Source organism: Chelonoidis abingdonii, chromosome 6 (assembly GCF_003597395.2).
Source record: "Chelonoidis abingdonii isolate Lonesome George chromosome 6, CheloAbing_2.0, whole genome shotgun sequence".
Lineage (NCBI taxonomy): Eukaryota > Metazoa > Chordata > Testudines > Testudinidae > Chelonoidis > Chelonoidis abingdonii.
The window spans coordinates 135,924,219-135,936,605 of record NC_133774.1 but is presented as its reverse complement, the minus strand read 5'-3'; the positions used below and the strand labels follow the sequence as shown (position 1 = coordinate 135,936,605).

The following is a 12,387-nucleotide window of genomic DNA, read 5'->3' as shown; positions in this document are numbered from 1 at the left end:
CAAAAACATGATTCATACTTCAAGTGAAGATCACCTAACCCCTGGTCCTTACCCACATTAAACTGGTCACTTTTTTCAAGTGCCTTTTGGGACCACCAGTGTTATTCAGGCGTTAACTAGAACACTAGATGAATGGGGAAAACTAAAGGAAATCTGAAAAGGATAAAGGTCAATTTATTCTAGCCTACTGCAGTACGCATTGATTAAGATGAAGGAGAAATCTGAATACTGGTAATTTATGCATCTATAGTCAACAGCAATCCATGCACTCAAATCTGATTTCTCCAGTCACTCCTAAGTAGTGTTAAAGCAGGCTTGTGACTGGTACTCTAGGATCCACTTTTTTGTTTTGACAATCCATCAGTACCTCATTCATATTCAGTTGTGGATATTCTAACCTCCAGTGAAACCTGGACTGCTCCAATGAAAAAGGAGTAAACAGTCAGCTAATTTACACAGTGAGAAACACTAACAGATGTGCCATCCATCCTTGCAGCATATGAAGGGGGAGCAGCAGCTTTATTCAAGTGGAGAGAGAAGGACCTCTCCATAGAAAGTAATCATTTTACTGCACAGACTGTGGCACTAAAATGTCCTTCCACAAAATCCTCCCAGAAGCCAAGTTAAAGACCAGACTGAGTCAGGATACTTGGGTTCTAGATCCAACTCTGCTAATACGATGCGTGATCTTGGGCAATTCATTTCTTTTCTAAGTCCATTTCCACATTTTAAAAAAATGTGAGTTTATGCCCACTCACCTCTGAGGAGTCTTATGAGTTATGGATAATAAGCACTGCATGTGCTATAAATTAAGACCAGCAACTCACTTCACAGGTCACTGCACTACATCTAGAGATAATTACTGCAGAGACCATTTATGACCAGGACTGCATTCAAACAAGTGACCCTAAATTCACTGGGTGCACATGGTATATAGTACTGTCAAAGTTGAAACGGTTCTTTCAATATTGTGAACGTAATGTCAGAGAGTGCAAGTCATTGGTTGTGTTTAATGGCTATAACATAAAACAAAACATGCCACACTCAGTACTCCATTCAAACCACTTCAAGTTGAATCACTGGGAAAGAGAGTATAAGAAATCTGGAAAAACCAGAAGGGATGTTATAAGTTTGTTTTCCCGTCTTTATACGACACATCTTTGTATACAAGTTGAAACAAGCTCTGTACTAAAGTGAGAAGAATGTTTACATGAGGTTGATTTTACTACATTTACTTCTGTTCTTTGGGAACAGTGCTTTGATTATAATCTTCAGGATAAAAAGGTATAGTAGAGGTGAGAATGCAAACAACTTATCTGTTAACCCACCATTTATTTCAGCTGCAGTGAAACAAGGTTTAAGTGCAAGCTAAAGTTTAGATAAACACTTACCAAGTGCGCTTGTAGCATCCTCAAAAAGGTTTGATCGAGAAGTATCACCTGATGTACTGCAAGACAAAACAAGATCTCAAATAAACAAGTTTGGAATACATAATTGGTAAGTAGAAGCAGCATCTGTAACTAAAGGAGTTAAGGGTGTCTATGACCTGGTACGAAGCCAGAATTTACATACTTCTGTGCTCCAAGTTAATGCGACTGTTTTTAACCCTTACTCTTGCTGATTTCCATCAAGAATATCCACATTTGGAATACCGCTTATCCATTCAAGTGCTGACACCTGCTTACCTAAATATTGTCTTTAGGACTGCGAGAAAAGTAAGGGTAGGACGGGATTTTCCTAAGGGCTCAGTGTTTGCCTAACTGCTCCCACAGAAGTCAACAGTAAAACTCACATCGAATTCAGCGGGAGCCGAGTTAGGTCAGTGCAGAGCACTTTTTAGAATCTCTCAACATCGCCTCTTGAAGGACAACTTATCAAAGTTTATCCATTCCCTTTAAAATTCCTGCAACATATGAAGACCTTTGTTCCCACAGTTTGTCTGAATCCACTTCAGAAGACACTGTTTAAATGGATGTGAATTTTTCTACAGATAAAGAAAAATATTCTGGAAAGAGAACCACACTATCATTTGATACTGACAAGATTTACCAGAGCTAGAAATGCTACAGAGTGAGGAAAGATCTGTTTTTACTAACCAATTTCAGGGAAATCCACAGCCATACTCCAGAGGACAGTTATTTAAGCAACAGCTTAAGCAAGGGGATTTATGGTTAAAACCACCTGCCACACTCTAGCAAGATTTTAAAAAGAAGATTCTATTTCCATTACTACACTCTTTCTATCTCTAATTCAGAGTTGGGATTTACACAAAGACTTATTTCATATTCAGCCTGAAGTTTTATTTGTGGCCCTTCTCTTTTCTCTCACACCAGTTTCTGGACCATCTTTGCATCTCCTGCTGCCCCCTCCCGCCCACACCATCACTTGAGTGAATTTTAATATTTACAATCCAGAAGACAAAAAGTGTATTTAACTAAGAAGTGCTTGTATAAGTGAGTATCCACATTTTACTCATTTATATCAGCCCATATATGAAGTCATTCAATAACCAAGAACTCTCTCTCTTCAGACCCTTTTGTGTGTTTGAGGTATTTGTCAACTACCATCTTCAAAATGAATAGGGAAGGGCAAACAAGATCTAGACAAGAGATTCTCAACCTCTGAACTCCCCAGGACACAAATGTCAAATGCAAGTTGTCACAACCCACCCAACTCCCACAGACCTTTGAAGCTGGGTCAAGGATTGCTTTTATTCTGGATATTTTCCAATAGTGGTAAGATGGAATAAGTCAATCTTTTGGAATCTATTTAGCAACGGTCAGTACGATAGATTCCTTATAAAATTATTCTTTCCAGAAACTAAGTGAGATTCTGGTCAGAATAAGAACTTTAACAATGTGTCTAGTGCATCTAACTAAGATGTTTCAAGTCATTGCTTCTGGATGGCAATCCATTTAAGTCCGGAAGGGCTTTACAGACATTAATTCATTATGGATCACAATATCCCAGGAAACAGGAAAGTATACTGAACTTAGATGGGAAAACAGAGTCACAGTAATTCTATGACACATCCAAGGTCAGATATGTCTGTGAGAAAGCCAGAAATAGAACCTAGATTTCTCAAACCCACAGGGCTGGAATTCAATCGTAAGACCGTCCTTTCCCTGAAAAAAGGTAGTGCACTCTACAAAGCTTCACACTGGCCAGACAGCCATACAAAAACTATCGTAATGGAGAAAAATAATTAGCCATCTTTTCACTCCATGTCCCACTTTAGTGGCAGATTTAATTTAAATCAAAGCTAAAGGAAAGAATAAAGGCCAATTTCACATGGAATGGTTTCAACAATTTCCAAGTGGCCCATTCATACCTGTCAGTTGATGTTGGGCTGACAGCAGCTGTTGCCTCAATGGGCTTCTCTGCTGGTTTCTCTTCTTTAGTGGCACTTACAGGTGCAGGTTCACAAGCCACTGCAGCTGGTGTTGGAGGGGTAGGGGCTGGGGCAGGAGCAGGGACTGGGAGAGGAGCTGGTGCAGGGGCTGCAGCAGCTGTTGTGGTAGAACTAACAGTAGTAGTAGCAGCAGCAGCATTTGATTGCTGCGTTGTAGCTGGTGATGGTGCTGGAGCAGCTGCTGCTTTGGGCTACAAAAACAATGGAACAGAATTAAGATAGCACATTCCTGCCCTAAGTATGCTTTGCAAGGACCAGTTATGCTTCAGATAGTAACTTGCAAACTCAAACTCTCCATTTAGTGGATTTTATAAAAGACATTTAAAAAATATGAAGATGTATAGTTGAAAAACCTAAATTTACAATATCTTAAGTATCTAAAGATTCACATTTTCAAAGGCCATCATTTTGCAATCAGAACTGAGGTATTTATTTAATATATAATTACAACATCCAGTACTATGTTAGAGGCTTCATGTTTTGCTTCAAAACCAAGTACATTCAAATCCAAATACTGTACATTAAAAGAATGCCTACACTTTTTTATAAAATGTACATTTCATAAATATTCTATAAGTAACAATGTTTATAGAGGAAATTCTTTAAGATAATCATCAGCAGATTTTTGACGAGTGAAGACAGTTTGAAAAAAAATTTGAAATAAGCTGATAAATGTCAAATTTTCATTTTAACTGTTAATATGTTGGAAGGTAAAGTACCAAGAGTTAAGATTAGAAGTAAATCCTTAATATTAAGCTTAACCCACTAGCAGTATGCCTAGGTACTAGAGCAGAGATGGGCAAACTACGGCCTGCGGGCCACATCTAGCCCGCAGAACCCTCCTGCCCGGCCTCTGAGCTTCTGGCCCAGGAGGCTGGCCCCAGCCCTTCCCCTGCAGCTTCAATTTGCTCTGCAGCCCACCAACTGCGAGGCTTCAAGCTCCTGGGGCGGCCTGACCTGGTGCTCTGTGCTGCCAGGTGGCATGGCTGCCTGTCCTGGTGCTCTGGGCGGCACGGTTGTAGCGCCACCAGCCATCAGTGCTCCAAGCAGCGTGGTAAGGAGGCGGGGGCTGATAGAGAGCAGGGTAGTTCAGAGTGGTGGTCAGGGGCAGGGGTGTGGATAGGGGTTGGGACGGTCAGAGGGCGGGGAACAGGGGGAGGGGTTGAATGGGGGCAGGGGCCCCCAGGGAGCAGTCAGGAAGGAAGGGTGGTTGGATGGAGTGGTGAGGGGGCAGTCAGGGGCAGGGGTTCCAGGGGCGGTCAGGGAGAAGGGGTGGTTGGATGGAGCAGGAAGTCAGGAATAAGAGGAGGGGTTGGATGGAGTGTCAGGGGCAGGGGTTCCTGGGGCTGTCAGGGGACAGGGGGATTGGATGGAGCAGGAGTCCCTGGGGGGGCCGTTACGGGGCAAGAAGCAGGAGGGGCTGGATAGGGGGCGCAGCCAGGCCATGCCTGGCTCTTTGGGGAGGCACAGCCTCCACTAACCGGTCCTCCATATTATTTTGGAAACCCAGTGCTGCCTCAGGTCAAAAAGTTTACCCGCCCCTGTACTAGAGCACCATTTTCAAAATACTGCAGAGCATTTTAGCTGTATAGTTACCACCGAAGTCCACAGAAGTCATGCAGTGTCTTTAATATAAATTAGTTAGCAATGTGCGACAGGTTTGCTATTACAAACATGATGATTTCTACAATTCTCTCTTCCCTACCACTCACCACTTGAAATATATAAAACTTATTTACATTCAATATTAAGTCCTCATATATGGTCCCCTCTAATTTGCCACAGCTGTCAAAATTCACAAGTCCACTTCCTTGAACAAATCATGTTTTTTCCTGGTTTAAACTGTTGAAGTTGACACAAAGGACCACAGTCATGAGTTTGGAAAGGCAGCCACTAGAAACTTTGGAAGTTCTGAGCCTGGGGATTTAATAGTGGTCTTCCCTCTTTAGTAAATGAACTCATGAACAGGAGGACAAGAATGTAATCCAAGTACGTAAAATGAAACATGAGGAGATTGTAAGAAAGGATGGACTGTAAAATTCAGACTCCACTTATCACCCAGGAGCCATCAAAATTTTGTTGGAGATTTTTGCATTCTAGTATTGGTGTTCATTATTATCTGCTGCAACATTTATGCACAGTGGAGTGGATAAAGGACAAAGTTTCAACTCAATCTCCGCTACGCACACACTTCATGAATAACGTAACTCTCAGATAACTTAAATAGACTTCAGTGGTTCTGTAGGTATATACTTACATGTGTAATGCTGAGAACCACAGTAAGAACTCTTTACAAAATGGATGCGACTTTGATGAGAAAATTGCAACTTACTTTTGTCACCATAACCACCACAAAGTTCTTCTCATCGATTTTGTATTCTTTAAGAGCAGTATCATCATTAAGGATTTTACCTAGCAAGTTCAATATGAAAGTTATTGAGAAGTCATTTAACATTTGTTAGCTCATCTTAATATTCCATTAAACGGTATCAAAGTACCTAAAAATAGCTATGTGCAGACACTTGAATATGCATAAGACAAAGAAGAATGTTTTCCCCCTAAACTCTGGCTGCAGAGCTCCCAAATAAAATTTTCCTGCTGTGCCCTTCTATAGCACAAGTTATTTGAAGCCAGTTCTGACTATTCTGACATTTTCAACACTACACCAACAGCGTCAAATATGTTCCGTAATATTGAAAATAGGATTGTCATCTCAAGGAAAAAGGTTTTGTTCAGTGTTGAGCTTTTCAAACTAGAAAAAAAACTTCAGTGTATCAAATAATTTAAATTTGCCTAGTGCTTAAGAAAAAAAATTCGATATCCTCCATGCTTTATATCTCTACTGCCTTATTGTGACTTTGTTAGCCTTTCAGAGCCAGCAACTGATCAGCATAAATGCATTTACATGAGCAAGCTTGCAACTCTGCAATTTTACCAATTTAAACTTAGACTCAAATACTGGCTTTATGTGAAACAGGCTTAACCTTTCTTTTAGCCTGCCTTGCAAAAAGATTAAGGTAGAGACAAGACAAAAAAGAAAAAAAACAGTGGTGCCTTCCTAATTTGCACCACCATTGTTGATTAGCATCTTTTGTTATTAAGCAGAAAATGGTCAAGTCCACTTACACCAATTTGGTTTAAAACTTCATTACACTACATAAATATCCTGTAAAATCAGTCTCAGTTATAGAATCACTATAGAACTCTAGTCTTTGAGAAATTAGGTGAGATAAGGTTAGAGAATACTATTTTACTATAAAACTGAGCAATAGTCTCAGTTCTAACAGTCAGGTTTCCTGCAGAGGCACAAGTCTTACGGATGGGTTGGAACTAACATACATATGCACTTTTACAACTGATCCCATCCCCATATTAGTGGGGTTTAAAAACAATATGCTGCCTCAGCTGTAGTTAACAGGATATTTCCTTGGCCTGTGGTGTAGAAAGTCTGGGCAAGGGAGGATATGAATAGAACAGCCTCTCACTCATGTGGCTCCACCTGGGAGTTGAAAGTAGACTTGAGTCCTAAATGGTTTGGCCATTTGAACACCAAAGGTGAAATGTGGATGCACTGTCTGAATGGCCAATGTTTGCATTGGTCTATTTGCCCACTGAGGACCTCTTATTATCTTGTAAGCAGTGTGGGAAAGGAACTACCACCTGTGTATGCACAGGACTGTGCACCATACCCCCAAAAATACTCAAAGCCTCCAGGGACTACTGTAATATAAATATGATACTACAACAAAGTTATCCTCACCTTCGAGCAGTTTATTGTTTTTTAAAGCAAACCACCACAATTCCACCAGGTGGAACCAAAGCCTAGCACAGTGCTTTTAAAACAAAAACAAAAAAACGCCACAAAATGCCAAAACGAGCACTCCCCACTCACCTTCCTAAGAAAGGATTTTATGCCATAACCAATGACACCACCAATATCTTACTTCTAAAATTTAAAAAAATAATGGTGCAAGCTAGGATTGTGGAAACATGAGTCTTGACTCCTTAGTTTAGACTTTAATTCTATATCTTATTCCCTACCGTCCCTATACAATTTTATTTGGATTAAACAATCTGCACAGCGCTGCCAAAGAGGCATAAGAATTTGAGAATCTCAGAAGTGTAGCTACTTGCATTAAGTTTAACTTGTGTTAAATCCTGCGCCCTGCTGTGTCAGAATTTTTCAGCCCCATAACCAACAGAAGTTTCAGAATTTCATACAATTTTAAATACATGCATGAGACATTTTATGAAGAAAGTTTTCTAGTTAACATATTTAGAAACCCATCTTTATGTACTGAAGTCAATGAGAATAAATCAGGCAAGACAAGTCCATTTCACTATCCTGGGGACTTTCCTACCTGTTTGTTATTGTTCTCCCTGACTTAAACCCTCCAGGGCCAGAGATGAAAAGAGAATCCAGAACAGTTGCCTTTACTGTCTTTCCCCTTATTTCAAATGTGGGGTTTCCAAGTTTAATCTTAACTTTCTATTTCCTTTTTTATTTATGCTAAATGTCCCTATGTATTTTTTCTCTTAAGTTACTGACATGTGCACTCAGCCTTAACTCCAATTTAAGGATTTTTTTTTGCCTCTGAAGGAGAACAAACAGTTGTTCTGAGTTCCAGAAATCCCGCCTTGCTGTGTTGGGGAGAGGTCAAGGCAGCTGCTTCCAATATGTTAAGGATATCAACAAGGCTTTTTTGGGAGAAGAAGGAATCTGAGAGAGTATTTTGGTCCTTGAGATAAGTGTCCTCTGAACTCAGAAATGAAGCTATGAGAAGGAAGGAGAGTGGATTCAGACATTTTAAAGCCAAAAGGGACCATTATGCAAGAGGTCAGACTAGATGGTTGTTACACAGCCACTGGATTTCACCAAGCGATTCAGGAATCAAGTATTAAGAATATGATTTTAAGCCCTAATGTCTATTTTCCATGGCCAGTTTTTCATTGGTATATACCAGTGGTCCCCAGCCTTTTTCATCTGGCAGACGCCAGACAAAAGACCATAGCAGCGGACAAGCATCCACTGAAATGCCGCCGAAATTCAGTGGTGACGCCTCTGGATGACACCGCTTCTCAGCGGCAAGCGGCAACATCCAGAGGCATCACCATTGAAACGCCACTGAATTTCAGCAGCATTTCAGCGGATGCTCGACCGCCAGCCAGGATGTGGGCGCATTTACATGTCCCCACGGGCACTGCATTGGGGACCCCTGGTATACACTGTATGTTTCTAGGTGATTGATTGTGATGCACCTGGAAAACTACTACTGAGAGCTGATCCCAAAATATCAAGAACTCCCTCTGCTGATGAGACAGCTTGTTTTGGTTTTTAGTACTTCTAAAGGCTAAACAAAATCCTAATCCTTGGAACAGGGGGATATTGAGTAAGAAGTCAGTGAAAAACAGAAAATTTGTCAGTTTCAGATGTAATCTTTACTTTTAGAAGATATTACCTGCATAAATTAGTTTTTGGCCAGCTACTGGAAAAGCATCTTTCCCCTTTTCTGATTCGATCTTCTCTTTCAGCGCCTTCACCTAAAGCACATAGTTCTTGTTAGAGGAAAGTAAATTCACACACTTCAAATCCCGCTTAACACTGTGTTTGTTTCAACAGAACAGCAGATACAAATAGACAAAGTGTATTTCAATCCCAGGTTTGGAACATTATGTCACAAAAGTCAAACTGCCAAAGAGCTTTCCTTCCAGCCTCCTCTTGAAGCAATATTGTTCCAATTATTTTCTACTAAAACAAATTAGAGTTACAATCCAATGTCACATTACAATCACTCCCCTGACAAATATGAAATACAGATCTAGAATTCAGTGAAAAGTGAAGATGAGATTTGATGCAGAAAGTACTCGTTAAAGAAATGAGGTATCACGCCTAGTGCACTTCCCTAAAGCACTTGCTCAGAATACAGAGTAGACAAGAGATTTAAAAATGAATAAATATTCCCTCCCCCCCCAACAGAATGATGATCTCACTATCTATAAATTCAGTTGCACTTTTTTTAATCACTGCAGTCACTAAGTGATCTGCTAGATCAGGGGTTCTCAAACTTCACTGCACCGCAACCCCCTTCTGACAATGAAAATTACTACATGACCCCAAGAGGAAGTACCAAAGCCTGAGCCCACCCAAGCCCTGCCACCCCAGGATGGTGGGCCAAAGCCCAAGCCCAAAGGCTTAAGCCCCAGTTGGGGGACCCGTAAGCTGAGCACCATTGCCCTGGGCAGTGGGACTTGGGCTTTGGCCCAGCGTGATAGTGTTCGGGCTTGGGCCCTGGGCCCCGGTCCCCAGCAAGTCTAATGCCAGCTCTGGCGACCCCACTAAAACAGGGTTGCAACCCACTTTGGGGTCCTGACCCACAGTTTGAGAACCACTGTGCTAGACCACTGTGAGGGGCAAGCTGTCCAGTTTTGCTGCTAAAGTTAGAGGACTCCTATCCAGTGGGACTATATTCTGGCACTAACGTGTAAAAGGATCACTAAAGACTCTTCAGTATACATAATTAAAGAAATGTTTTTATACTAATGCACTTAGAACATTAAATATAAACACTCAAATGCAGTGTACCTGGAAGCATTCTACATTTGTTGCATTTATCCCTTGACAGTTCACAAGAACCGTGACAGCTTTAACAGGCAATCTGAAAGTCACTCCCGGGCATCCACAAACTAACCTATCTTCTAGAGGATTTCCATACTTGTCTTTCAAAAAGTATACAACACAAGCTGGTGCATAGTCAGTAAGAGAGATATGGGGATTGAAAAGTGCACAACATGCTTAACTCAGAGGACTATGCTTACTGACTAACGCAAAATATCATAATATAAGTCAATACTACTTGTGCCCTATGTAGCTGCTACATGATCAATATTGTTTAATTTTCGAATGCAGCTTGCTATTAAGGCTAGCCCAGTGGCCGAAATATACTCAAATGCTTTCTATTCAATAGCTGATAGAGTTCTTAACTTAGGTATTACAAAAAGCTGTTAAGTTATGGCACTTAACACTGGTGAAATCTGGCAAACATTTGCCCTTACATGTTTCTTGTATACTTCCTGGCATCACTTTGTTATGTAGTTCTTCCTTCTGTCTCTCCTCTCCAGTTCCCTAGCCCCCACCCCTCAACTTTGCTTCTTCCATTTTTTTCTGCTACATTATACATTTTACACACTTACTGTATTTTAACTTTCTCCCAGCACCCTCTCCTCACAGGGCTTAGAAATGAGAGCCCCCTATCCAAGGGAAACTCACATGAGGAGTCACGCCCTCCTCTCTATCCACCAGCTGGGGAGAAGACTGCGCTGATACTCCCATTAGACATGCTGCCCTGGGACTGATCAGAAGCTCTCTCATATCAGCCTCCCAGATAATCAGTTGTATTTTTATTGGAAAACTAGCCAGGCTCTTGACTTTGGATCTGTTACAACTCCATGACCTCTACATGGCTTTACCATGGACAGGATTTTCTTTGTTTATAAAAGGCACTCTATTCCCCTCTGAATTTTTCCTGCAATACTATTGACTTGTTGGCAAGCTGCATTATATTTTCTTTAAATAATAAAATGCCAGTTTTTATCCACTGTTTACTCCAAAAAGGCTTTACATGGAGTCCACAAAACCATGACTGTTCAGATGTAAATTCTTCCTAGACTACTTCTTGAGATTGAAGGACATTAACCTTGTTTTTGAAATGTTAACCTAGGCTGTCTCTACACTGCCACTTTCAGCACTAAAACTTTAGTCATTCAGGGGTGTGGAAAAACACCCCCCGTGCAACAAAAGTTTTAGCGCTGAAAAGCGCCAGTACAGACAACACTATATTGCCAGGAGATAAAGCTACCACTTCTTGTTCGGGGTGGTTATTTTTTTTTTATTGCCAGGAGCGCTCTCCCCTGGCCATAAAGCATGACTACACTGACCGCATCGCAGAGCTGCTGCAGCCGTGCTGTAACGTGGACAGTTTAGTCAGACCCTAACTCTGAATCATTTGTTACCACAATAAATAAACCTGTAAATGTGATTTGTAAGCAAGCTGGATAAAAGTTTTATGGACTTTACTGGCTAAGTCTAAAAGCTGCCATTAGCAGCTGAACTAATTAGAACTTGGCTGATCATTGTCACACTCAAACTCAGCCACCACATTCAGTTGCCCTGCCCTTTGACTATGCTATTTCATCTTCCACTTAAATGTTTAACACCCATTTTGTAAGGATATTGTAGATTTTGTTCCATTCGTTGTAGGGTGCACAGTGTAGCTGCTCTGTCACTGGGCAAGCTCTCCCAGTGACAAAATAAAACCACCCCAACTGAGGGGCGGTTGCTTTGTCCACAGGAGAATGGCAGGAGCTGATGAAGCACTATCCACACCGGCACTTTTCGTTCTTAAAACTTCTGTCATTCGGGGGGAAGGGGGGGTTTCCACACCCCTGCGCAACAAGTTTTAAAAATGAAAGTGCAACTGTAGACAAAGCTAAGATCAATGTGCTAATTATGGTCACTAATAAGAGCGATTGATAGGGTTGTTTTCCTACTAAAATTTCAGCTAATGACTTGAACAATGAGTTGAAAACAATCTACCCGAGTTCAAAAAGGTGGTGTTTACAAAAAAAATACTGGAGATATCTAAAAAAACGACAACAACAACAACGAGTCCGGTGGCACCTTAAAGACTAACAGATTTATCTGTGCATAAGCTTTCATGGGTAAAAAACCCACTTCTTCAGATGCATCAAAACAACTACCTACTTAACAAAACCATATAGGATGCAGGGCCAAACCACTCTTCTACACCAGATCACTGATATACTTTTGACTAGACTGAGCCATAAGATATAAAATTAAGAAGTGTTCCAGAATTGGTTAACAAGAAGTAAATCGACAGTAAATTGAAAAAAGCTATAAGAGATGTGTCTTTCAAAATATCTCAAACTTAGGACTTGTCTACATAGGGACATCTAGG

At 40.9% G+C, this 12,387-nt stretch overlaps 1 protein-coding gene across 1 annotated transcript in view; it reads right to left on the bottom strand.

The window, feature by feature from the left end:
- The window catches only part of RAD23B (RAD23 nucleotide excision repair protein B), a 32,933-nt gene extending 23,984 nt beyond the window's left edge, over positions 1-8,949 (bottom strand). The window contains 4 exon segments of the mRNA XM_075067439.1: positions 1,392-1,447; positions 3,332-3,603; positions 5,745-5,824; positions 8,872-8,949. Coding sequence (XP_074923540.1) covers positions 1,392-1,447; positions 3,332-3,603; positions 5,745-5,756 — 340 coding nt within the window. The 5' untranslated portion in view covers positions 5,757-5,824; positions 8,872-8,949.
- Positions 8,950-12,387: the final 3,438 nt, after the last annotated feature.